The sequence below is a fragment of the Lemur catta genome, chromosome 1, assembly GCF_020740605.2.
Source record: "Lemur catta isolate mLemCat1 chromosome 1, mLemCat1.pri, whole genome shotgun sequence".
In the NCBI taxonomy this organism is placed as follows: Eukaryota; Metazoa; Chordata; class Mammalia; order Primates; family Lemuridae; genus Lemur; species Lemur catta.
In genome coordinates, this window is record NC_059128.1 from 212,792,624 (window position 1) to 212,817,797 (window position 25,174).

The 25,174-nt window shown below is 35.9% G+C and overlaps 1 protein-coding gene across 11 annotated transcripts in view; it reads left to right on the top strand.

Moving 5' to 3' along the window:
- The window catches only part of LOC123630380 (LIM domain containing preferred translocation partner in lipoma), a 648,766-nt gene that overhangs the window by 383,692 nt on the left and 239,900 nt on the right, over window positions 1-25,174 (top strand). For all 11 annotated transcript variants that reach the window (XM_045539905.1, XM_045539914.1, XM_045539916.1 and 8 more), the window contains one exon: window positions 21,382-22,065. In XM_045539905.1, the coding sequence (XP_045395861.1) occupies window positions 21,382-22,065 (684 nt within the window). The remainder of the gene's footprint in view (window positions 1-21,381; window positions 22,066-25,174) is intronic.

A 25,174-nucleotide genomic window follows, 5' to 3' on the forward strand; every position in this document is an offset into this window, starting at 1 on the left:
TCATCAACAGCAGACCTGTCCTACAAGAAATGCTAAAAGGAGCTCCCCAATCTGAAAGAAAATGACATTAATGAATAATTAGAAATCTTCTGAAGGTATAAAACTTATTGGTAAAAGTAAGGATAGAAATATAGAATACTTTATTGCTATAATTACAATGTATTATAAAAACTTAAAGACAAATTGAAGAGACAACCCATAGAATGGGAGAAAATATTTGTAAACATCTGATAAGGGATTAATCACTAGAATATATAAGGAGCTCCAACAACTCGATAGGAAAAAAAAATCAAATAATTTGATTAACAAATAGGCAAAGGATCTGAACAGACATTTCTCAAAAAAGGACCTGCAGATGGCCGGTACATGGTATATGAAAAAATGCTCAATATCATTAGTCATCAGAGAAATAAAAATCAAAACTACAATGAAATATCATCTCACCCCAGTTACAATTGCTTTTATCAAAAAGATAGGCAATAGCTAATGCTGGGGAGGATGTGGAGAAAGGGGAACTCTCATACACTCTCGGTGGGAATGTAAATTAGTGCAAACACTGTGGAGAACAGTATGTAGGTTCCTCAAAAAACTAAAAATAGAACAACCATATGAGCCAGCAATCCCACTGCTGGGTATATATCCAAAGGATAGGAATTCAGTATTGAATTCAGCTATCTGCATTCCCATGTTTACTGCAACATTATTCATAATAGCCAAGATATGGAATCAACCTGAGTGTCCACCAGTGGATGAATGGATAAAGAAATTGTGGTACATATACATACATGATGGAATGTAATAAAGCCACGAAAAAGGGAGAAATCCTGCCATTGGACAACATGGATAGAACCAGAAAACATTATGTTAAGTAAAATAAGCCAAGCACAGAAAGATAAATCTCACATGTTCTCACTCATATGTGAGAGATAAATATTAAAAACAGTTGATCTCTTGGTGACAGAGAGAATGATGGTTACCAGAGGTGGGAAATGTAACAGGGAGTGGGGAATAGAGTGGGGATATTTAATGGATGCAAAAATATCGTTAGAGTGAACAATATTTGGTAATACAACAAAGGGACTATAATCAATGATAAGTTAGGGTATACTTCAAAATAACTAAAAGAGCAGAATTGGAATGTTGCTAACACAAAGAAATGTTAAATACCTGAGGTTGTGTATATCCCAATTACACTGATTTGATTAATTCACATTGTGTGCCTGTATCTAAACATCACATGTACCTATAAACATATACAACTATTATGTACCCAGAATAACTAAAGATAAAAAAACCAGGGAGGGATGATTTTTAATATCTGTATTTATTATTTATCATTTGATACACTTTTGAGTGTACATGATAGTCCTTATTTCTGCATTAAACCTACCACTTCTGGACATTGGCAGAGATCTGAAAATTAAAAGGAACCAAAATAAGAAATACATTTAGTCTATTTAAGCAATATGTAAGTTCCTCTTGTTGAGTTTCCTCCCTCATTTAGCTCTCAAGTTTTGCAAAAGAATGACAAATTCCTTATTTAAAATAAAATGAAACCAGATCTGTTACTTCTGTCATATGAATGGCATTCTTCATTACAAATAATTAGATAAATAGAATATTTACAAGCATATGGTTTATGCACATGGATACTATCTTTATTAAAACCATGGAAGAAACTCTTAGTGCCTGCATGATTTTTTTTTTCATGTTTATGTGGGTTAAAGACCAGTAGTTACATTCTGAAAACTCTAATGCTAGAGTGTCTTTAAAAAGATTATACCCTGAAATAAAGTTTTAACACCCTATATCCCATAATAAAAGTTATGTTGCATTATTTCTTTACCACTGAAAACTTGTGAGGCTCAAAGTAATTTAATTTTTATACGTTAAATCTACTTACTTGCCATATTTTAAAAACAAGTCATGAAATATGATGGTTTCACAAATTTTATTTTGGAATATTTTATTATTGGATTTTTTAAACTGTAGATTAATTTAAAAAGCAAATTTTGAACTAAAAACATGAAATGTGTAGCTCCATTTGAAAAGATGGAGCTTTTACTGTTGTTCCTAGCATTTTTGCTTGATTTTGTTTCTGTTTTGCTTTTTGTTATTGCAGTTGTTTTGTTATGAGGCATTGTCGTGTGATTTTTGTTTCTGTTGCACAGCACAGCACTCTTTACATAGACTTAAATAACCTTCCTTGTTCTTCAGTGCTGAATGACAGTTCATTTATTCTAGGGTGGTAATTGCAATATCACACACCCTGGTAAGCAATGTAAAAAAAATGAAGCAGTTAAAAAGTATGGTTTGTTTCATAATAGTATTGTAGGTTGTGTTTCCTTTTATAGTTTTTCTTGTTTACATATAGAACATCTAGGAATAATCTACATTTGCTTTAATATCTGTTAAGGCAAATATATATATTTTTTTTAAATAGACGTATCATTGTAAAAATGTATTTCACTTTACTGTTTATTATAGGACAAACCACATTGCAAGCAAGAAGACAAACAGTTAACTGCCACCTGACCTCTGATTGGGGAATAATAGAGAGTGGTGAGGAATGTGGCAAGCTTGAGGGCTCATCTGCTCCCTGGATTTAACCTAGGTCCAGTGTTGCTAGATCACTGGAATTGAGTTCTACTTAAGTCGCCCAGATCTCTAAAGACCTTCAATTAGGAGATTCAGCACCACTGGAAAACTGAGTCAGTTTAGCGCATTTTTTAAGAAAGCCCAAATGATGGTCCTTTCTGGCCCCAAATCCCTGGTTTCAGTTGAACTATTTAATACTTAGACAAAGTCTAGTAAGTATGTGGAATAAAGACAGTATAGTTCCAAGTATTTTATTGTTGTTGTTCTATTTCCCGCTTCCCTCTGAGGGTTTATATAGGAATCTCCATATACAGACGATAACTTCTGCAAGCAGAGGCAAGATTATGCCTTTGAATTAGGTCGCATGGACACCTACGTTGTCCTTTTTGCACAAAATTGTGTAGGTCCTCTGTTAAGACATGTACCAGTGCCCAAATGAAAGAAACAAATCACCCTCTCTCGAAGAATCCAGACTACTAAATGTGAATAATGTCAACTTAATAATTAGGCAGAATTTAGGCCTTTAGTTTTAACATAGCCTTATTCTGTTATTTTATTTCTCTACTTTTGTTCTGACACAAGAGTTTAGTAGTTTTCTTAACAAAGACCACTTCAAGCATATTTTCTGGGTTTCCATCAAATTAGCCATACCGGTGGATCTCATTTGCTCCATACATCTTCATGTTAGGAAATTGTACAAAGTAAAAGATGCTAGAAAAAGATATGCTGGGACAGAATTTCTGCAAGTATAAGCTCTGTAGTTAATGCTCTAGGAGCCTTTTCCTTTCAAACCCTATTCCGAATTAGGGCCTCCTCCTCATACCTTGCCTGGATCATTGCAGTAGTTTCTTGGCTGGTTCCCTTCATACCCTTCATAAACATATGGCTGCCAGATTAATTTTTCCTCAACATTGCCCTGATCCTGTAATTCTAACACTGACTTCCTGACAATCTACCTGTTACTCAGACAGAAGGAATGTGATGATAATAGTGCTAATCACAACAATAACAAATGACTGCTTTTAGATGTCCCATCTCAAATATCAATTGTCTTGAGACAACAAAACTTTTGGAATTCAATATCAGGGGGTTTAACTGTGTGGTATTTGGCATGGGTCTGAATTACATGTATATTCTGTGGCTGATTGAAAGAAGATTATCTGATATACATGAGAAATGAGTAGGTGGGGAGTTGACATTTTGTTAGAAGTGCATGCCTGACATTTTGATATACCATTGCACCTCCTCAAATGTTTGTTATCAGTAACAAACCACATTGTGAAGAGAGCATAGCAAAATTCAGGACACTGGGAAAAATCTTAATGCTTTTCATCCTGGTCTTGGTTTTGCAATTAAATGTGTAATCTCCTATGTAATTAGGAGATTATTGCCTTGGAGTGTATGTTTCTGTTAAAGCAGATTGACTACTTGGTTACCACACTCTAAACAGCTTTTTAAAAGAATTTTTAAATTTATCATAGATCTATGATATAATGTTCAATGAAAAAATAAGATATAAAACTGCATATAAACAGGGTTCACATTTAAACACTAATATCCATACCAAACACACACATGCACACATACATACATGCAGATACAAATATACATATACATAAACGCATAGACATAAAGAGCTTGGGAATAAGGTTAACAAAATTTGACAGCTATCACTACAGTTTTGAATTATGAGTGTTTTTTATTTTCTTTATTAATTTTGTTAATACTTCCCATGTTTTCTACAATGACTGTCATTGTTGTAATGAGTAAACTATATCTTAGATGAGGGCATATCATTTTGTTTAAATTTCATTAAAAATCATTAAGACACAGGAATAAATACAAAGTTAAACCATCTTTTTATAATATTAAAATATCTTCTTGAATAGTTCTGTTTTCTACCATTCCATGAACAGCATCCACGGGAAATTGTACAGTTTGCTTATTTTTTTTAACTTTAAATTTTTTTTTAATTGCTTTCTTCTGGGCCACTGAGTGAAGAAATCTAGCAATAGAATGAAAACCTCTATAGATTACACCTCTGATGCCTGGGCTCATTTGTGGTGTTTCTTTTTTCTTTTTCTTTTTTTTTTTTCTATTATATATTTCCCTTTTCTCACCTAATGATGTAGCTGATGCTGTTTATTATGTCCTTATATTTCTATAATGCCAATTATCCTAGAATCCACAGGGTCTCTCTCTCTCTCTCTCTCTCTCTCACACACACACACACACACACACACACACACACAGATTAAATAGGGAAAATATGAAAATGGGGAATAACTTCATACTTAATTATATTCATTTATTCATTGCTCAAAGATGTTTTGATGCCTTACTGTGGCTTGATCTTTGTGCTACCTGGTTCTAATGTTCTAAGTGTTATGAAGGGCTGGAGAGAGGAATATTAGAATAAAACATAGTCCCTAACTCCTGAGTATTATAGTTTAGAACAATGTTTCTCAAACTTGAGAATGCATAAGAATTACCTAGGTCATAACATTTGTCTGATACATATATAAGAAAAAGCAGGCTAGTTGAAAATGTTTTTTAATTCAGCTGCCTTTGTGAAGTATGAAGCATTTTTAGCCAGTACCTTAAAGGGGAAGGAGTTGAGTCACAAAGACAGGAATATGCCTCAAGCCATCCAGTAGTTGAGAGTAGAATGAAGGACTCTGGTCCTCCATCTCTTAAGCCAGTGCTCTTTGGCTGGCTGGAACTCAACTCTATGTTTAAAAAAGAATAGGTTGCAGTGGAGCACTGTGTTCAAAACAGACTTTGTCAGACTTCTGGAAATCTGAGAAATTTCCTCTAGTTTTCTGCCTGTTTCCCTAACTATACTTGAATTCACTGACGCCAGTTAACCGTCACTTTTTACCCAGTAGCTGACAAAATCCCTGGTAATTAGAAAGTGGTCAGTATATGGTCAATGACTATATGAAAAAAACCACTTTTCAAGAAGAAATTCTTAAGTCATAAATTTAGAGTCAGCTAAACATCTCATTTCTTTGTCTTGGGATGGTTTAGTAAAATGCAATGTGTTCTCTGAAAATAAAAGATATTTGGAGATATGATTGTTTTTCTCTGTAAATAAAGCTACATTGTTTTAAATATAAGTAACATGCTCATTTTATAAAAGACAATGAAGGAAGAAAAAAGAGCAAAATATCTGCCTTCCTACTACCCATACTTACCACTCATAGTTTTGTTTTGTTTTGTTTTTCTTATTCACATATTGGACTTTAATCATGCTATATGTACAAGTTTATATCCTGTTATTTTCTTATAATGTTATATAGCATAAGGGGATTAAAACTTCCTGTAACATATACAGATCAAGAGGTTTATAAAAATAATGAAAACAGTGTCAGAGTAATATAGGTCTCAGTTTACATGCCATTCCAAGGACCTCAAGTATCAGAATTTATCTGAGCTCAAAGGCATCTCTTAGATACCTTAAGCTACCTGGAATCTTTGAATTCTTTCAATCAAATCCCTTCATTTTATAAAAAGGAAATTGAGACCCAAAGAACAATATAAGTGAATTTGTTTGGACCCAGGATTTTCAGACCTCATTGTCCCAATTTCAAATTGTGTCCCAAAGAATATTTGTCTTTGAATTTGTTAATGTTTGCTATTCTAAAAAGAAAGAGAGGGACAAACTAATTCTTTTTACGTTTAGAAGGAAGTTCCACTAGAGTAATGAATCCCAAATGATTGAACTCTGTCAGCCATTTGTTTCCCCAGCTGATGAGGATTTTCAGCGGTTGTGCTGAACCCTTGACCTTGGCCTACCCAGCATGCCCTCACTCTCCCACAGAGCTTGGTCACTTTGCGCCGTGGTGAAAATAATGGTGCTCTTTCCTATAAGCCATCCTCAGATTTCCAGCTTAACAATGTGTGTCTAGAAAAGAGAAAACACAAATTCTTTACCATCCCAGATTCTGGGACATTTACATGATCTAAAATATCAAGTAGGCTTTATCAACGAAGCTTTCAGAAATATAAATACACAAAATAGCAAGTAGTGTTTTGTGGAGCCATTCAGACAAGGGCTTTTGTTGCTCCCATCAAATTGCAAAACATGTTGCCAATTGCCCCTCACCTCTGAGGTTATGCTCAATCTTATTTTTTAAGTAGTTCCCCAGGAAATCAAGAAAGGAGCTACCTTAACTGTGTACTCAGTGATTGAGTGACAAAGACAGGCATGAGAGAGACCTTTGCTTCCAGATCACCCTTCCTTTGCCTCACCCTTTTCAGGACACATCAACTACCAGAAATGAATCTACCCCATGTGGTCATTGCAGGATTTATCTGGGCATTTGCTGAACCTGCTCGCAATTTATTTTTATTTCTTCCGATAGACGTGGATTTGGCACAGGAGAGTGAATTCTTTCTGGAACAGCAGATGTGCCTGGTACACTCGTTTGCTGTAACCATTTGTGCTGTGGTTTAAAAAAAATTTTTTTAAGAGTGTAGAATTGTTGAGGGGGGAGGGTTTAAAAACCAGAGGCATTTTAGCGATTATGCAAAGTTAAAATGTGAGTAATTTTGCTGCAGTTACTCATGATGTGCTTTCATAGCTTGTTTTACAAGGATAAAGGGATGTGTACAGGTTTGGTGAATAGAGCTCTTATTTGTCCCTAATAGTCTCTCTTTATGAAAACATTTCCTACCCTTCCTCCTACTCTGTGGCAAAAGTGCTCTCTCCATAGAAATTATACCCTTCTGTGATTCAGTCCTTTTATCCATCTACAATAAGTGGACAGACAGCCTCCATTTCTGAGAACAATTACGTTAAGAAAAAAAACTTTTTTCCACTATATACTACATAATGTAGCCGATGTACATTCAAATCGTAATAATACAGTACTCGTTTCAAAATGAGCATGTTCTCTGCAAAAAGAAAAAACTCAGCAAACAGCTAGTGACTTTGCTATAAGCTTAATGTGCTCTAAATATGGTGTCCTTTCAATATTTTATTTGAAATGTTTGCTAGGTCTTAGCAAAATTTGCTCATGGAATTCTCTGAGGACTGTAACACACTAACTATTCCTTTTTTACTTTCTTTCAGTCACCCAAATTCCTTTTGAAATATGGGAATGAGGGTCTGTTTGTTTCCACTGAAGCAAATATAGCCACTTGCTCACACTGGTGGCTTCCCTTACTGAATTCCACTACTATTTTGGAAACCCCTGTATGAAAACAGAGCAACCCAACTTGTCCCCATTTGAGCCTTGTTGGTGATTTCCATCCACTGCTGTCTGGTGTCCATAAGCTGAGGTCCACTTTTGTTTTTGAAAAACAAAACTGGGTTTGTTACGTTGTTGTAGGCTTATTAGTAAGCCTGGTCATTCTGGTGTAATGGTAGGAAGACTGGTTTTAAGAGTCTGAAAAATTGAGTTCTAATGCTTACCCTTTCAAGACTTTGTTGTTTTGGGCAGATTTTTCCTGACACCTGTTTCCTTGAGGAGAAGGTTGAAATTTATGACCTTCAAATTTCATTCAGCTCTCATAACTCATGATTCTGTTAAGAATATTATTTGTTTCAGTTATGCATAAACAAATCTATTTCTTCCTTCTCAAAAATTTCTTTGTACAATTTCTGCCCCAAATAACTCTTTTCAGACCCTGGTATCAAAGGTGGTCATATTTTAATTTCTATCATTGACGTGCTAATTCTAGCAATGAGAAACCTCTACAGAACTTTGGGGGTTTCCTCAGAGAAGAAATCTCACCAATTTTATTCATCTTTTGTCTTTTTATGGCTTCTGAGTAGAAGTAATTGACTGGAATAGTTGGTCTGATATAGTAGTTGATTATAACCAAAACTATTGAACCACACTCACATTTCCTGTTAACCTACAGCTAAAAAACCCAAAATGCATAAACTAACTGAATTTTTTAAATTACATTGAATTAAAGAACTTTTTATCATATTTAAATACTTCTTAGATGAATGGTTAAGAGTTTGGCTTCACAAAGCTGACGGGGAATAGGAAGAGTGTGGGGAAGTTGTAATTTAGCCAACTATTGCCATTATTGTTTTATTTATTAACTCTCTATATATATGTATATATTGGAATATATATATATTTTGATACATATGTATATTCCGATAACACCTTATTGAAAAAACTTTCATTCATTGGGCAAAAACTTATGGAGAATCTACTTGCTAGACCCTCAAAATAGAATGTTGAACTGGAAAGACAAAGTCCCAGCCCACATGGAGCTTATAGGGGAAGAGAACATTAAAGAAGTAATTGCAAAACAATAGACAGGGGTTATCATACGGGGAATGCAGTCTGTTAAAGAGACACTAGTGGTGAGCACCTTAACTAGTCTTGGAGGATCTGGGCTGGCTTCCCAGAAGTGTCATTTCATTTGAAATCTGGAGGATGAATAGTTAGGAGTTGGGAGGTGGTAGCATGTTGGAAAATGTTTTAAGTCAGGGTAACCACAGGATAGCTGGAGCATTGAATCCCATATAGAGGGAAGGCAGAGAGGATGCTAAAAACCCAAACAGTTCTATCAGGAAAGAATTTGTACTTCATCATAAGAGCAATGACAGAAGGTCTGGAAGATTTTTAAAAAGACAGTGATCAGAGTTGGGTTTTAAATATCTGGTTGCAGGATAGAGTGTGTACTAGGGGACATTAAGTGGTCAGTTTCTTAAAAAGACACATACAATTTTATTTGTGTATATTCATTTATTTATTGCAGTAAACTAGGTCCCTTATGATAGTGGACTGGACTAGGGCACCGATAAGTTAATAGTGAGAACTGGAAACATCGCAAATAATTAGTAGAAAGAATCAACAATCTTTCCAATACCAAGGGAAGAAAAAAAATAGTATGACCATATTTATAACATTCAGTCACATTGCTAAAGTCTTTGAGGTACCTACCAATCTTAAAAAATATCTGATTTACATAGTTCCTGTCAAAATACATATGCACTCTTAGTTTACTTTATAGACTGTTATTTTGAATTCATGTTTCCTTGCTTTCCAGTTGCATGACATTCTGTTAGATCAATGTACCATGATTCCCTCAACCATCCTCTAATTTTTTTATTTAATGTAAATAGTTAATGTAAGTTGTGACCATTTTAATAGTTCTTCATTGCAAGTTTGCTCACCAATAGAATTATTCCAACTTCCAGTGCTACCAGTCATATAAAAATGCACCTGTACTAGTCTCTCTAGGATTAGGTTTTATTATTTTTTGACTAATTGGCTCAACTTTCAGTATTTTTCACTAAACCCATGGCCTGATTGGAGAAAAGTACCTGGGCCCTTGAGGGGATGATTCAGTGAATGAGGTCACTTGCTGTACAAATAGTCTCTTCTCTCACTAGATTATAGAACACACTCAGATTGAGTTAACCCTCATCACAATGGCACCTTATCCAGTGCCAGACACATGCATGCTAAGGACTAAGTGTACTGTATGGGTATTTATATACCAATATACATGCTAGGGACTAAGTGTACTCCATGGGTATTTATATAAACAGGAGCCTTGGAGGCCTCTCAAGTTCAAAACTGATGACATTTCATCTCATTTAAAAGTTATTTGGGTGGAAGAGGGGCCAAATACTTGCTTTTATCATGATGACATGCTAATTTCATGAACATGTGAGTGCAGATCCTCACCTGCATTATTGTTTATCTGCTTAATAGTTAGAGAATAGAAAATGAAGACTTTCAAGGGAGCATATAGGTGCTCCAATTGACTTGATTTTATATTTGAGATAACAACCTTACATACTGGCATTGGTGTCTTCTAGGACAAAAACTATTCTGGAGTACCACACCAGACCATATTGTTTGTGCTATTTCTGCCTTTGAAGCTATTAAGAATAACCCATCTCTAGCTATAGTATGTTTGCAGAGCACAGTGCTGTGAAATGAATAAGTACTGATAGATTGCAGAGAAGTAAGATATTTATGTCTGCATCTCTCTGACAAGAACTCTATGGGGGACTGAAGATATATGGGTGTGAGTGTGGTTTGTGTATTCATCAAGGACTAAAAGTATTAGTAGTATGTCTATATTGGCAGCAATGTTTTGAATTCAGTGCTACCAATTAAAATCATGTGATTTTTATTTTAAGCATAATGTTTGTGATCGTTTTAATTCATCACCGTGTGTCAGCTACTGTTTGTGAGTTTGCTTTCTTCTTTAATGTTGAAAGTACAGAAAAATACAAAGATGAAAACAAAACTTTTTCTTAATTGCATCATATAATGCAAAATTTTAACCTTTTAGAATTTTAACCCATTTTTAATTTTCTGCTATATTTTCTTTATTTCTATGTGTGTACACATATGCATTGGAATACCACAATATTTTGGGGGGTGTTTGGTTTTTTAAATAATGTATATATCTCTTATATATTTGTTATTGTAAATATATATTCATATATATAAATAATAACATAATTCTTATGTAAGAAATATATAGAGATATATATTATCTCTATATAATATGTATTTCATCCTTTGATTAAAAAATAATGTGTGATTGTAGTAGAAACTTAGGAAAATAGGAAATGTATCCAGAACACCCAAAAATCACTCCCTTAAAATAACCACTGTTATCACTTTGGTAATAAATCCTTCTAGCTATTATGTATGTATATGTGAGGTATAGATGCCTATATTGACTGACAGATATAAAACAATGTTTTCTAACCTGACTTTTTTTTTTTCTTTTTTTTTTTTTGAGACACAGTCTCGCTCTGTCGCCCAGGCTAGAGTGCTGTAGCGTCAGCCTAGTTCACAGCAACCTCAAACTCCTGGGCTCAAGTGAGCCTTCTGCCTCAGCCTCCCAAATAGCTAGGACTGTAGGCATGAGCCACCATGCCTGGCTAATTTTTTCTAGTATTAGTTGTCCGGCTAATTTTTCTTTCTCTTTTTAGTAGAGCTGGGGTTTCATTCTTGCTCAGGCTGGTCTTGAACTCCTGACCTCAAGCAATCCTGCCTTGGCCTCCTGGGGTGCTAGGATTGCTAAACTGACTTTAAAACATATAAAATTATTGATACTTTTTTATTATTTACTTTTTATCATTTTTTTAATGTAGAGTTCAGTGGCATTAAGTACATTTACATTGTTGGGCAGCCATCTCCACCATCTATCTCCAGAACTTTATCTTCTCAAACTGAAATGCCATACCCATTAAACAGTAACTCCGTTCTTCCTACTCCCAGCCCCCGACAATCACCATTCCACTTTCTATCTTTATTGATTTGAGTATTCTAGATACCTCATATAATTGAAATCATATGGTATTTGTCCTTTTGCAACTGTCTTATTTCGCTTAGCATAATGTCTTCAAGGTTCTTCTATGTTGTAACATGTCAGAATTTCCTTTTTTAAAGCTGAATAATATTCAACTGTATGTAAATACCACGTTTTCTTTATGCATTCATTGATCAGTGGACACTTGGGTTGCTTCCTCCTTTTGGCTATTGTGAATAAGGCTGCTATAAACATAAGAACATGAGTCTACAAATATCTGCATCGCAAACATGAATGTACAAATATCTTCATCCCTGCTTTTAGTTCTTTCAGGTATATATTCAGAAGTAGAATTGCTGGATTATTGATGTGTTTTAAAATATTTTCATTGCATAGTTTTTAATGGCTGTATAGTGTTTCATTGTATGAATATACCATAATTTATTTAAATAATTCCCATGTATTGACTGTTTAAATTTCTTATAACCTTTCACTTTATAAAAGTGCATCACCATGAATGTTTCCTGAAATTAAACATTTATGCCATCTCTGACCCTTTTGTGTGTTTGGAACCTGTGGCCTTGGGGCCACATGTGGCCTTCTGGATCCTTGAGTGTAGCCTTTTGACTGAATCCAAATTTTACAAAAAAAAAATCCTTTTAATAAAGAGATTTGTTCTGTGCAGTTTGGATTCCATCTAGGGGCCACACTTGGAGATCTGGAGAGCGACATGTGGCCTTGAGACCGCAGGTTCCCCGCCCTTTTGTTACATATCACCAAATTACCCCATGAATAGATCACCCATAAGGATTTTATAGAAACAAACATTAATTTAGTTCCTAAATTGAATTATAATATTGTCCTTTGAAGACAGCTGGAGTAACCCCATCCCATCCCTCATAGCCCCCAGCTCCAGGTAAGACACCCTATTGAGCTTTACCGATACCAAAATGTGCCTCTGAACTCTGGTTTTAACTGAGAATCATCTACCACTCTCCTTTTGAATTTCCAGATTTCACTTTTTTGAGTGGGTTTGTCTATAAAAATTTGCATTTAAAAAGCTCTAAATGAATCCTGTTGTGTAGCCAGATTTGAGAAGTACTTCTCTAAATGTATAGTAGCATGTTCATCTATTGCACTCTTAATCTGTTAGGTTGTTTTCCAGCTTGTGGGGTCATCTATCAAATAGACAGTGCAGGTGGCTTAGTTAGGTGAGGAATGAAGCTGTGGGTACTGAACCCTGAATCATAAACGATAATTTGCAAGACGACTCAAGGAAGCAAAATTAAGTTATTCCTCTGTTCAGGGCTAGGAAAAAACGATGAAGTAATTCTTGTGTTAAGTCAAAAACAAGTAGTAAATGAGGCATTTTATTATAGCTAAAAATAGGTTAGCTGTGTTTGTGTGTTTCCTCATTGTACAAACTGAGAAACCAATTCTATTTATTTATCCAGCCATTATTTATTAAGTACTTACCTGGTACAAATGCTTGATAATGAGATCAAGCTCTTATTGGGCATTAAAATCCTGAATATTTTAAGTGTTCAGAATCTACTCTTGGACTCACTGGGTTTTTGAATGTCAGTATATCTTCTTTGGTAGAGGAAGAGTATTAAAAGAGCAAGCAACATGTGGGTGCCCCTCAGCCTTGTGTCTCGACCAGTGCAGCTAACCTTTTGTCTGGGTTAGATAGAAATATTTTTATTTGAAGAAATAGACTACTTATTTAAAAAGCGGAAGGAGAAAAATAACTGAGTAGTCTTCACTCCTTCACTGTTCAGATGAAGAGCCAGTCTAGACAAGTAATGTGGCTTTTCCAATGTCACTCAACTTTAAACAGTGTCAAAGCTGGATTTTTTTTTTCCTAGATCTCTAGAGTTTTAGTGCACAACCCTTCAATTGCATTGGTCACCCTCCATGGTGATATTTCCATCTGCCAGTGTCCATAACTTAGAACAGAAGTTGCAAAGTGCACCTCACACACTACATTTGGTCTGCAGAAATTCTTTGCTTTCTTTTTAGTATCTATTAAAAACACACACACACACACACACACACACACACACACCCTCACACAAAGCTTTAACGTCAGAAGAGGAACACTAGATCTATATTCCACGTGGCACCAATCAGCAGCATGGTACAGCTGCTGCCTTTTGACAGGGTCTGCACTCTTCAGTTTACCAAATCCACGTCACTATTTTTACCCAGTTACCAACACTGAGGATTGTTTACTGTCTGTCCTGCTAGTTACTTAGTTGTTTTTCTTCTAGGAGAGAAATACTTTTCTGTATCTACATCTTGATCATGTGTCTCTACAAAGTAGGAAAACTGGAGATAGACTGGGGAGGCCTCTTGTGTTTTTTTTTTTTTTTAGCATGTGACCCATTTCACTGTTTCATTACCTGAGAGAGATAGATGGTTTTTAAAACCCCAAAATATGGAGCCAGACTACCTGGGTTTGAATCCTGGATCTGCCTCCTACTAGTTGTGTATCCTTGGGCAGTTACTTAATCTCTCTGTGCTTACGTATCTTCTTCTGGAAAATAGGGACAATAGGTTTCTGCCTCAAGAATAGTTGTGAGGGCCGGGCGCGGTGGCTCACGCCTGTAATCCCAGCACTCTGGGAAGCCGAGGTGGGTGGATCGCTCAAGGTCAGGAGTTCCAGACCAGCCTGAGCAACAGCAAGACCCCATCTCTACTAAAAATAGAAAGAAATTATCTGGCCAACTAAAATATATATAGAAAAAATTAGCTGGGCATGGTGGCACATGCCTGTAGTCCCAGCTACTCAGGAGGCTGAGACAGTAGGATCGCTTGAGCCCAGGAGTTTGAGGTTGCTGTGAGCTAGGCTGACGCCACGGCACTCACTCTAGCCAGGGCAACAAAGCGACACTCGGTCTCAAAAAAAAAAAAAAAAAAACAGTCAAGAATAGTTGTGAGGATTATATATAAAATATGTTCAACACAAAATGTTTACACAAAGTAAATGCTATATAAATGTTTCCTGTTATCATGCATTTTTTGTTATCAATAGGTATTTTAGTTAGTGTTTCCTGGCGTAGGGGTAACCAGACAAATGGATAGTTGATAAAAAACATTTCATCAGGTCTTTTCAAATAACTGTAAATAGTTGTCATGAAAGCATAATTGAAATTGAAATATTCATAATCCTAATCTTGTAACAAGTTAACTATTCCTTTTCCATATTTTTCCTATTCCTTGTCCATATGGAAATAATACTTTATGTAGCTTCAATTGTGTTGTACAAATGATTGATTTCACATTGTGTTTTTCATTTAACATTTCATTTAACATTTTAAGCAGCTTTTGATTTCATTGTATAGCTAGAATTAAAATTTGATGAAGGAGTTTTTAGTCTTGTATTGCTGTTTAAGTGTAGACCTGTAACTTTTGTCTACTTTGCCTTTGTTACCTTAAGAAATTTTCTAAGTAGAAATCATTTTTGCTTGACATCATATTTTGCCCAAAATACTGAATAACAAAATCTTCTGAGCACCGTGACTATGATTTCTTTTGTCTTATTGTGGCTTGAGTAACTAAGCTCAGTGCCTGACACATGGCAGACTTTCAATAAATTTTTATTGAATAAATAATTTGGATTGATTTTCTGGGATTTGTGGTATTATGATTACTTGGCAGTAAATTCAAAATGTATTTTGTTTCAGTACATGTTGTTAAAAATTATTTTAAAATGCATTAGTCTCTTTCCTTTCTTAGTAAGTTTATTTAAAACTTGTCTGTTAACTATTTCTAGAGGGGATTTGAGTCAACATCAGGTAGAAATTACATGTATAGTTTGACCATTGAAATAAAAATTAACACCTCAAATGCTTTTTGGAAAAATAATAGTATCAATACATTCCAAAAATAAATTCATTAAACAATTTAGAGGGAGAGACTAATGAGATTATTATAATTAAGCATGCATTGAATTTATCACCGTTTCTTGATTGTCAAGTCTATATGGGAAATGAGATAGTTATTTTGCATGGTTAGTTATAATCTGACAAAATAAATATGTTTATTTTGGGATACTAACATTCATTTATTTATCATCAAATACTTGTTAAATGCCAACTATTTGTTATAATGATTAAGCCATTGGGGAAGCAGCAGTGAATGAAAAGGACATTCCCTACCCCTATAGAAGCAGACATATATAAGTGTGATATGTGCACACAGGGAGAAGTAAAGAGCTCTCACTCTGCTGGAGGATTCAAGCAAAGGTTCTCTGAAGAACTTGACACTCAGGTCGAGACTTATAGGATTCCTAGAAATTAACTGGACACAGAATTTAGAGATGATTGGAAAGTATGTGGGTATAATCTCTGAGATGTAAGAGAGCTTGGCACGTGGGACATGAAGGAAGGTCAATGTAAGAGAGTGGCATGACATGTCACTCAAGGGGAACTAGAAGAGGAAGATTTGAGTTCATCATTGTTAAAAGACTTTTAAGCAGAAAAGGAATGTGAGTCAATTTGCATTTGAAAGAAATCACTCTGGCTGTCAAATGAAGGATTCATTGAAGGAGAACAATAGTAGAAACTGGGAGACCAGTTTGGATGCTGTTGGAGAATTCTTGGTGAAAAAAAAAAGTGGCATCTTAGAATAGGTTTGCAGCAGTAGAAATGGTGAAACGTGGACATATTTGAGAACTTTGAAATTCCTTATTTAGGGAATAGGATCAGCAGGAGTTAGTACTTGAATGGGAAATGAGAGAGGCTCAGGAATGACTCCCAGTGTTCTCATTTGAGCATCAACTGGGTGGATGAGAAAACCAGATGAAAAGCAGGGTCAGGAAAGATGATAAAAACAGTTTTTAATATGTTGAGTCTGAAGAGCATGTGAGACATCCAAGTAGACACATGCAATAGTTGAGTATTTGGGCCTATTATTCTAAATACAGATGAATATTGTAGACAGAAATTCAGAGAGTCCTCACAACATAGAAGGTATATCAAGTTGTGGGCATGGTCCTGGAGACAGTGAACAGAGAAAGAGAGAGAAGGAATGAGGTCCAGTGTCAGATAAAGGGGATCATTTTTCATGGGCAATTGAGCAATGTTGTTGGCTATAGTCATCAGTAGCAATTTCACATAAAAATTTTAAAAAGTACTTAATTGTCTTAATATAAAATTCTATCTGATGCAAATATGTAGCTTTCTGGTAATGTAGGTTGATCCAGAGAGAAAGATCAAAAAATTTCCGGGGACATTTGGTTAACATTTTACTTTCAGTGGTTCTCAATTGGAGAATAAACCACCTACTGACCAAAGGGAGATGAATGGAGCCCTTTTTTTATTGTCACAATGAGTATGAGACACTATTATCATTTAACGGGTTGGAAGCAAAGCACATTATGGTCAAACCCAAGATGATGATAGTACTCCATTGAAAGACACTGATAGACTGTGGCTTGCAGATTGTAAAGTCCCAGCTGCCTGCCAAGGAGGGTCACCGGTCCTCTCTAGGTTCTGTCCTCTGTAGTACTCTCTTTTTCCTGGTTTCAGTAACTGCTCTGTTGCCTGGGGCCTACAGGAGATGATGTCTCTGCCTCTGCCAGCCCTGGCTTATTGCTTTGTACCTTGTGGCTCCTCTATACCTATACAGAGCTGTGTATATCATGCCTGTATAAATCAACTTTTGAGTGTGCTGTCATTTTTGTTGGGATCCTGACTCTCATAGCTATCTTTTACACATATTTGTCACAAATATAGCTTCCTAGGGATCTTGTAATTCTATATTTAGTTCCCTGTTAAGTTACAGGAAGTTGTTGGATAGTTATCTGTTTATTCCTTTTTTTTTTTTTTTTGATCCTAGTCTTTTAGAGGCAAACTTGTCATTTATGTTTGTAATTTAAGCAGCCTGGATGTTTATGTCTTAGTGGAGTTGCCTTTCCCTTCTGCTTGAAGGTGGTCCCAGTAGGACCAAATAGAAACAGATATAGTTTCCTCATTAAACAATTTATTTAAAAACATATGTGCTCAAGATTTTACTAAAGAAATAACTAAGTTATGACTCCAATTTTCTGTAACAGATCATGGAAAAGGCAGTTTGAACCTAGAAGAAAATTTAAGGTCATATTTTTCTAGTCAACCACGTCAGTCATAAAGTCAGTGTAGATGGAATTGAATGAAAGAGGGAATAAAACTTTGCTTTTCTTTGATGACTCAAGATCAGCAGAAACCCAGAGTTCCTATTTTGAACACTTTACAAACCCAACTATAAATGGAGACAGTGACTGAGCAACTGGGCTAATGATAGGCATGCTCTCTGCTGCAGCTGTAAAGTCTGCCCTCAAAAGCAGATACTTAAAAATTCACATACTTTGAAATTAAAAACCGGTAGCATTCATAAAGTAAACACAAAAGAATTAATGTAGATCTGGCTTCTTAGTAGCAACTTTTTCCACAAATTTCTCTTTCCCTCTTTCTTGGCAAACGCATACACACACACACACACACACACACACACACACACACACACGCACACAATTTTAGCATTCCTAAAGCCTTTGAATTAAAGCATCAGTGCATAATTTCAGGAGCCATTGCTTTCTTCTAGGAAATATCTCACTAATAAGAGCTCTCTTTGTGGGACGAGAAGACTTCCCTCAACTTTATTATGAATTCTTTTGTGTACATGCTGGCATGTTTGTGAATATTTTACATATCGTAACTATGTGTTTGAAAATAGCATATTTAGCTATATATATTTTTTCGTTTGCAATTTTACATGCTTTACCGCATTGGAAGTGGAAGGGGTAAAGAACAGGAATTATTTTAAAGCATATTTATTTATGTTCTTCATGATTAAAGAACACTGTGCCAACATTCTCCTGGCCCACATATTCAATTAAATACATAGTGAATCTTTTCTACTTACTGAATTATTTGGTGCTTCCAAGCATTTATTTTTGGCATTTCATTTGATCTTTGTTTTTACAGGAATTTTTGAAGTTTTGTCATGATTTAACATTTTTATTTTGAAAATCAAGCACATTTAAAAATTACTCTGCTGCAGCTGTAAAATTTGCCCCAAAAACAGATACTTCAAAATTCACATATTTTGAAAATAAAAATACAGATATATAAAATCTATAGATACAGATTATTTTTCTATTATTTATATATATATAAATCTACTGATATAGTCATCTATAAATACAGATATATGTATATCTATCTATATATATAGCTATATAATTTTCTGAGACTTTAATCTCTGTAGCAGTCCTTGTTATATGGTATTAGTCATTTTCTAAGTGTCTTCAACAGGTACAGCTCTGTTAGGTTAATGGGGAAGGGTAGGATCCTAGGATGGAGAGTGTATGTCTCCTTGTCCCCCAGGAGTTTATAGTCTGTGGAGGAGCTAATGCCTAATAACTGTTGAGTTGGATGTCTGCATTACCAATCAGAATTGGCTGTGGCCATGAGACAAGAAAAGACAAGGTATACCTCTTGTATATCTGCTCTCTGTTCCAACAGGCTCTCAATTTCCCTTTTACTCAAGTCAAAATAGCACATTACATTTCTCTAACTTGCTACTCTGTAACAGATTTTTAAGTATATAATACATTGTTGTTGACTATAGGTCGATGTTGAATAGCAGGCATGTAGAGCTTATTCATCTTGCTTGACTAAAACTTTATGCCCACTGATCAGTAACTCCCCATTTCATCCTCCTCCCAGCCCATGGCAACCACCATTTCACTCTTTGATTCTATGAATTTGACTATTTTAGATACCCTCACATAGCAGAATCATGTGGTATTTGTCCTTCTGGGACTGGCTTACTTCACGTAGCATAACATCCTCAGGGTTCATCTATGTTGTTGCATATTGTAGAATTTCCTTCTTTTTTAAAGCTGGAATAGTATTCTGGTATTTCCTGTATGCATATGGCAAGCATGTACTTTATCCATTCTTCTATCAATAAACATGTAAGTTGTTTTTATATCTTGTCTATTATGATTAGTGCTTTAGTGAACATAGGTGTGCTAATATCTCTGTGAGATTTTGATTTCAATTTTTGGGGGGTAAATGCCCAGTAAATGAGATTACTAGATTCTATGGTAGTTCTATTTTTTTAATTTTTTGAGGAACCTTCATATTGTTTTCCATAGCAGTTGCACTATTTTGCATTCCCCCCAACAGTGTGCTAGGATTCCAACATCCAAGCCAAAACTTGTTATCTTTTATGGTTTTTTTATATGTATAGCTATCCTGATAGCTGTGAGGTGATAGCTTATTGTAGTTTTGATTTGCATTTCCTTATGATTAGTAAAGTTGAACATATTTCTATATACTTGTTGGCCTTTTGCATGTCGTCTTTGGAGAAATGTCTATTTAAGTCCTTAGCCCAGATTTTTAACCAGTTATTAGTCTTTTATTACTATTTGAGATCATAAATATTTTTGTTATTAACCCCTTATATCATATGTGATTTGCAAATATTTTCTCCCATTCTACAGATTGTCTTTTCACTCTGTTGATTGTTTCCATTGTTGTATGGAGCATTTTAGTTTGATATAGTCCCACTTGTTTATTGTTGTTTTCTATTGTCTGTGTTTTTGATATCATTATCCATGAGATCATTTCCAAGACCAATGTCATGAAGCTTTTTTTCTCTGTCTTCTTTTAGAAGTTTCAGTTTCAAGTCTTGTGACTTTTACATCTTTAAGTCTTTAATCCATGTTTAGTTCATGGTGTAAGATAAGGGCCCAGTTCCATTGTTTTACTTGTGGCTATCTAGTTTTTCCAACACCATTTGTTGAAGAGACTCTTCTTTCCCATTGTGTTTTCCTGGCATCCTTGTCAAAAATCAATCGACTGTATACACATGGATTGATTTCTGGGCTCTCTATTGGTTCTATTGGTCTGTATGTCTGTTTTTATGCCAATGCCATATTGTTTTGATTACTGTAGCTTTAAAATATATTTTGATATCAAGAGTTTTAATGCCTCCAGCTTTATACTTCTTTCTCAAGATTGATTTGGCTATTCATGGTCTTTTGTGGCTCCATATGAATTTTAGAATTGTTTTCTATTTCTGTAAAACATGACATTTGGGAATTTTGATAGGGATTACACTGAATCTATAGATCACTTTGTATAGGATGGACATTTTTAACAATATTAAGTCTTCTAATCCATGAGCACAAATGACTTTCCATTTGTTTGTGTCTTAATTTCTTTCATCAATGTTTTGTAGTTTTTAGTACATGTGTCTTCTCTTCCTTAGATAAGCTTGATGTTTTATTCTTTTTGATGCTATTGTAAAGGGAATTATTTTCTTAATTTCCTTTTTCAGTTGTTCATTGGTAGTCCACAGAAACAACTGATTTTTGTATTAGTCTGTGAACTCTTTGAAGGCAAGACCTTGCCTTATTTGTATTTTACATATTAATACATAAATAATAATTAGCACTATTTGATCATTCATGTATGTTTATTTTGTTTCATTGGCAGTAATCTTTGTCTTCTTTTATTTTCTATTCTACTTTAGGGCTCTACTGCTTCAACAGCCTCTCCTCCAGTTTCTACCCCAGTCACAGGACACAAGAGAATGGTCATCCCAAACCAACCTCCTCTAACGGCAACCAAAAAGTCTACATTGAAACCGCAGCCTGCAGCCCAGGCTGGACCCATACCCGTGGCTCCAATTGGAACACTCAAACCCCAACCTCAGCCAGTCCCAGCCTCCTACACCACGGCATCCACCTCTTCAAGACCTACCTTCAACGTGCAAGTGAAGTCAGCCCAGCCTAGCCCTAATTACATGGCTGCCCCTTTACCAGGACAAATTTATGGCTCGGGGCCCCAGGGCTATAACACTCAATCAGTTCCTGTCTCTGGGCAGTATCCCCCTCTTTCAACCCGGGGAGGCAAAGATTATGCATATATTCCACCACCAGGACTTCAGCCTGATCCTGGGTATGGGTATGCTCCCAACCAAGGACGCCATTATGAAGCCTATGGTGCAGCGGGGCCTGGCTATGGGGGCAGAAATGACTCTGATCCTACCTATGGTCAACAAGGTCACCCAAATACCTGGAAGCAGGAACCAGGGTATACTCCTCCTGGAGTAGGGAATCAGAACCCTGCTGCGATGTATCCAGCCTCTGGTCCCAAGAAGACCTATATCACAGATCCTGTTTCAGCCCCCTGTGCCCCACCACTGCAACCAAAGGTAAGAAACTCATTAACATAGTGATGGGAATAACGAGGGTGCCTGTCTTAGTCTGCCATCCCAGAAAGCAAAACCTAGGGCAAAAGTGTATATGCTACTTTTTTCTTTAGCAAATACAATCTCAGGGAAACAAGAGTGAAGCATGAAAGGAGAAAGATTCTATTTGCAAATATGTTGCCAGTATGACTACTGTTTAGTACCAAGTGCTCAATTTTGAAGGATTGCCCAATCTTGAAGGATCATCTTCCAAAAGTCCATATGAACCATAGAATTTCAGGAGAATCAGTTCTGAGGGAGAAAGGGAAAATAACTGACTTTCCAACTCTTGCCTCCTGTTGGTCAGCGCTTCCCTATATGGCACAGGAACTTCCTCCACACTTTGCATTTGCTTGGACACTAAATAGGTCTATGGTATCTCATGCCTCAGCAGGAACAGGAATCTATAGGTAAGAGGTGTGCAGGGCAAACTTGAGGGGAACTACTGTCAGGCTGTGCCCATGTGAAAGTGGCAAGAACTTAAGCAATACTGGTAGCACAGCGGTTGCTGGGGCAGAACAAGTGGTCAAGGACCCAGGAGACAGGTGAGGCTAAGCAAGGCTGAGGTAATACAGACACTGGGCTAGTTTTCTTTGGCACAGGACTACAGTATAATGGGGCTTGTTTGTTCACATTACCGATCTTCTAGGTTTAACTCTATTAAGTGAGGTTTAAAAATTCTTTATGAGTGACAGTTGTTGTTGTTTTCTTTTTCGGTTGTTTGACTTAATTGTCAGTATGTGTGCCTTTTAAGTGAGCATACTCAGTTACTTCCTCTGAATAGGTAAGATATAATATTACACGTAACTACTCACTATAACTTGGATTTTTCATTAGTACCGAAACCAACACAATGTTGTTTCCTCCCACCATCGTGAGAGGAATCAATGAGAATTGCTTGGAAGGGGTGAGATGGCGAAACTGAGCCAATTTCTAGCCATTTGTGTTGGGAGAGAGCCCTCCTTTCCTTTTTACTAGAGCTATGAGAGATCAGAAAATTGAGAGCCTTTGATTAGCTAGAAGATGAATGATAATTTGGGGAGATGGATTAGGTAAAAGGGTAGACTGTGTTTTTTTAATCTTTTCTATGTTTTTGACAAGATTGTCAATTTTCAGAAAGATCTATTCATATTCGCCAGTGTAAAAAGAAATTTCCTGATAAGGTATTTACTAAACCATTATTCTCACATGAGAGTATCTGCTCTGTTAATGGTTATCCCAAATGGATTAAAGATTCCTTAGAGGAACAGAGCCCTCTCCAACAGATGGGACCTGTGAGGAGCCGAAGGAATCCATGAGCCTTATGTATGACCATTACATGAATGTGGGCCAGCCATGACCATTTTCCAATATGAAGATTCCAAGTTAAAATTTTAAATGATTTTAAACATTATTTTTTGTTTCTAAAGTCTCTTTATGAAAAGAAATGTTATTAAGGTTTTTTGTTTGTTACTTAAATAAGGTTTGTCCCAAATAGTCAAGCTGGACCACCTGTTCCCTTTGTTAACATCATGGTATGTTTGCATCATTTCCTGGCCCCCAAAGCAACTGGTTCAGAGAAATTGAGATTATTCAACCATACCACACTTCTTTTTACAACTACAACAAATTCCCCATGGAAGATTACAATAAAAAATAAGACTTTAGATTGGGACAGTTGCTGTTAGCATTTAAGCTCAAATATGTATACAACTTTGCTCTGCCCAAAGCAGGCTGACTGAAGGAAAGGAGATGGTGTCAGAGTTGTTAGTGGAGCCTGTCACCCCACTTGGGGTACCAGACATGAGAGAAAACAAAAGTGTGTCTAGTTGGAGGGAATACTCTGGTGAGAGGGACTGAGCCAGTCTTCAAGTGTTCTGTTTTCCCATTATGTCACTTGGCACTCTGGACAGTCCCTCTTCAGCATTTGGAACCAATCCATTGGTGGGGGAAAAACAATCAGCACCCACTGTCAGAGCTGGATCTAAGATGTTGGGTCCAGCCCCATCACTAGCGTTTGGTCTGTCCCCAACAACCTACTCAGGATGGGTAGAATGAATTTTTATTAACCATTCACCAGAAAACGTGAAACTTTATAACTTTATTTTGTTTCTTGTTTGAATAAGATAGTTATTCAAGATGATTTATTACATTATTACCTATTTTGGATATCAGTGGATTTCATGTCATTTTTTTAAAAAAAATTGATATATTTGTTTTTCAACAGTGTCATGTGTTTTCACATCATATTTGATTGTGCATTTTAAAAATGAAAATCAAATCATGTACTTTTTACTGTGATTATTAAGAAGAGTGCTTAGAGGTTGATATTTAGCCATCTGTGCTTTGGGAAAGGAGAAAGAGGCTCATGACACTACAGATAAATTCTGTGTGTGTTGTGGAGGCCTTGGCTGATGAAGAGGTGGGCTCCTTCACAGTTGGCCTTTGAGCAGAACACTGCGGTATTCAACTGCACCTGTGCACAGAGGATCTTTTTGTCCATATATTGACTGTTTGGCTTAGTGTTATGACTATTGGCTTGAGAAATGAGCTCCAAATTCTTATCCTAGTTTTTCTCTTGACATTCCTCCTTCAGTTTGAGGAAGACCTCTAGACCTCTTTATGTCACTTTTCCAACCTCGGTAAAGTGGAATGTCATCTTCACTAATTAATGATTGCAAAGGCCTTGGAAATTTCCAAGGGCTGAATAATTGCCAAATGAGGATTATGCAACTTTTCCACTGGCTTTCATTTATTTCTAGTTTTTTGGTCACTGATGGAAAACTCATCTTCATGCCTTAAAACAATTATACTTTATTACATTGACAATTTTTTAAGAGTTTGGCATTTAAGCCATTAAGAAAAAAGTCTAAAGTGATGAAAGACATAAATCCCTCTTATATCTGAGATGAACTTTTTAAAGTTTCCCATATCATAGAATAGCATAAAAAAAGAGTGAAGAAGGAGGAGAAAGGAAAGAAAGAAAAGGAAGAAATGAAGAAAGTAAAAAAAAAAAAAAAAAAATTAGAGGCCAGACATGGTGGCTCACACCTGTAATCCTAGCACTCTGGGAGGCCAAGGCGGAAGGATTGTT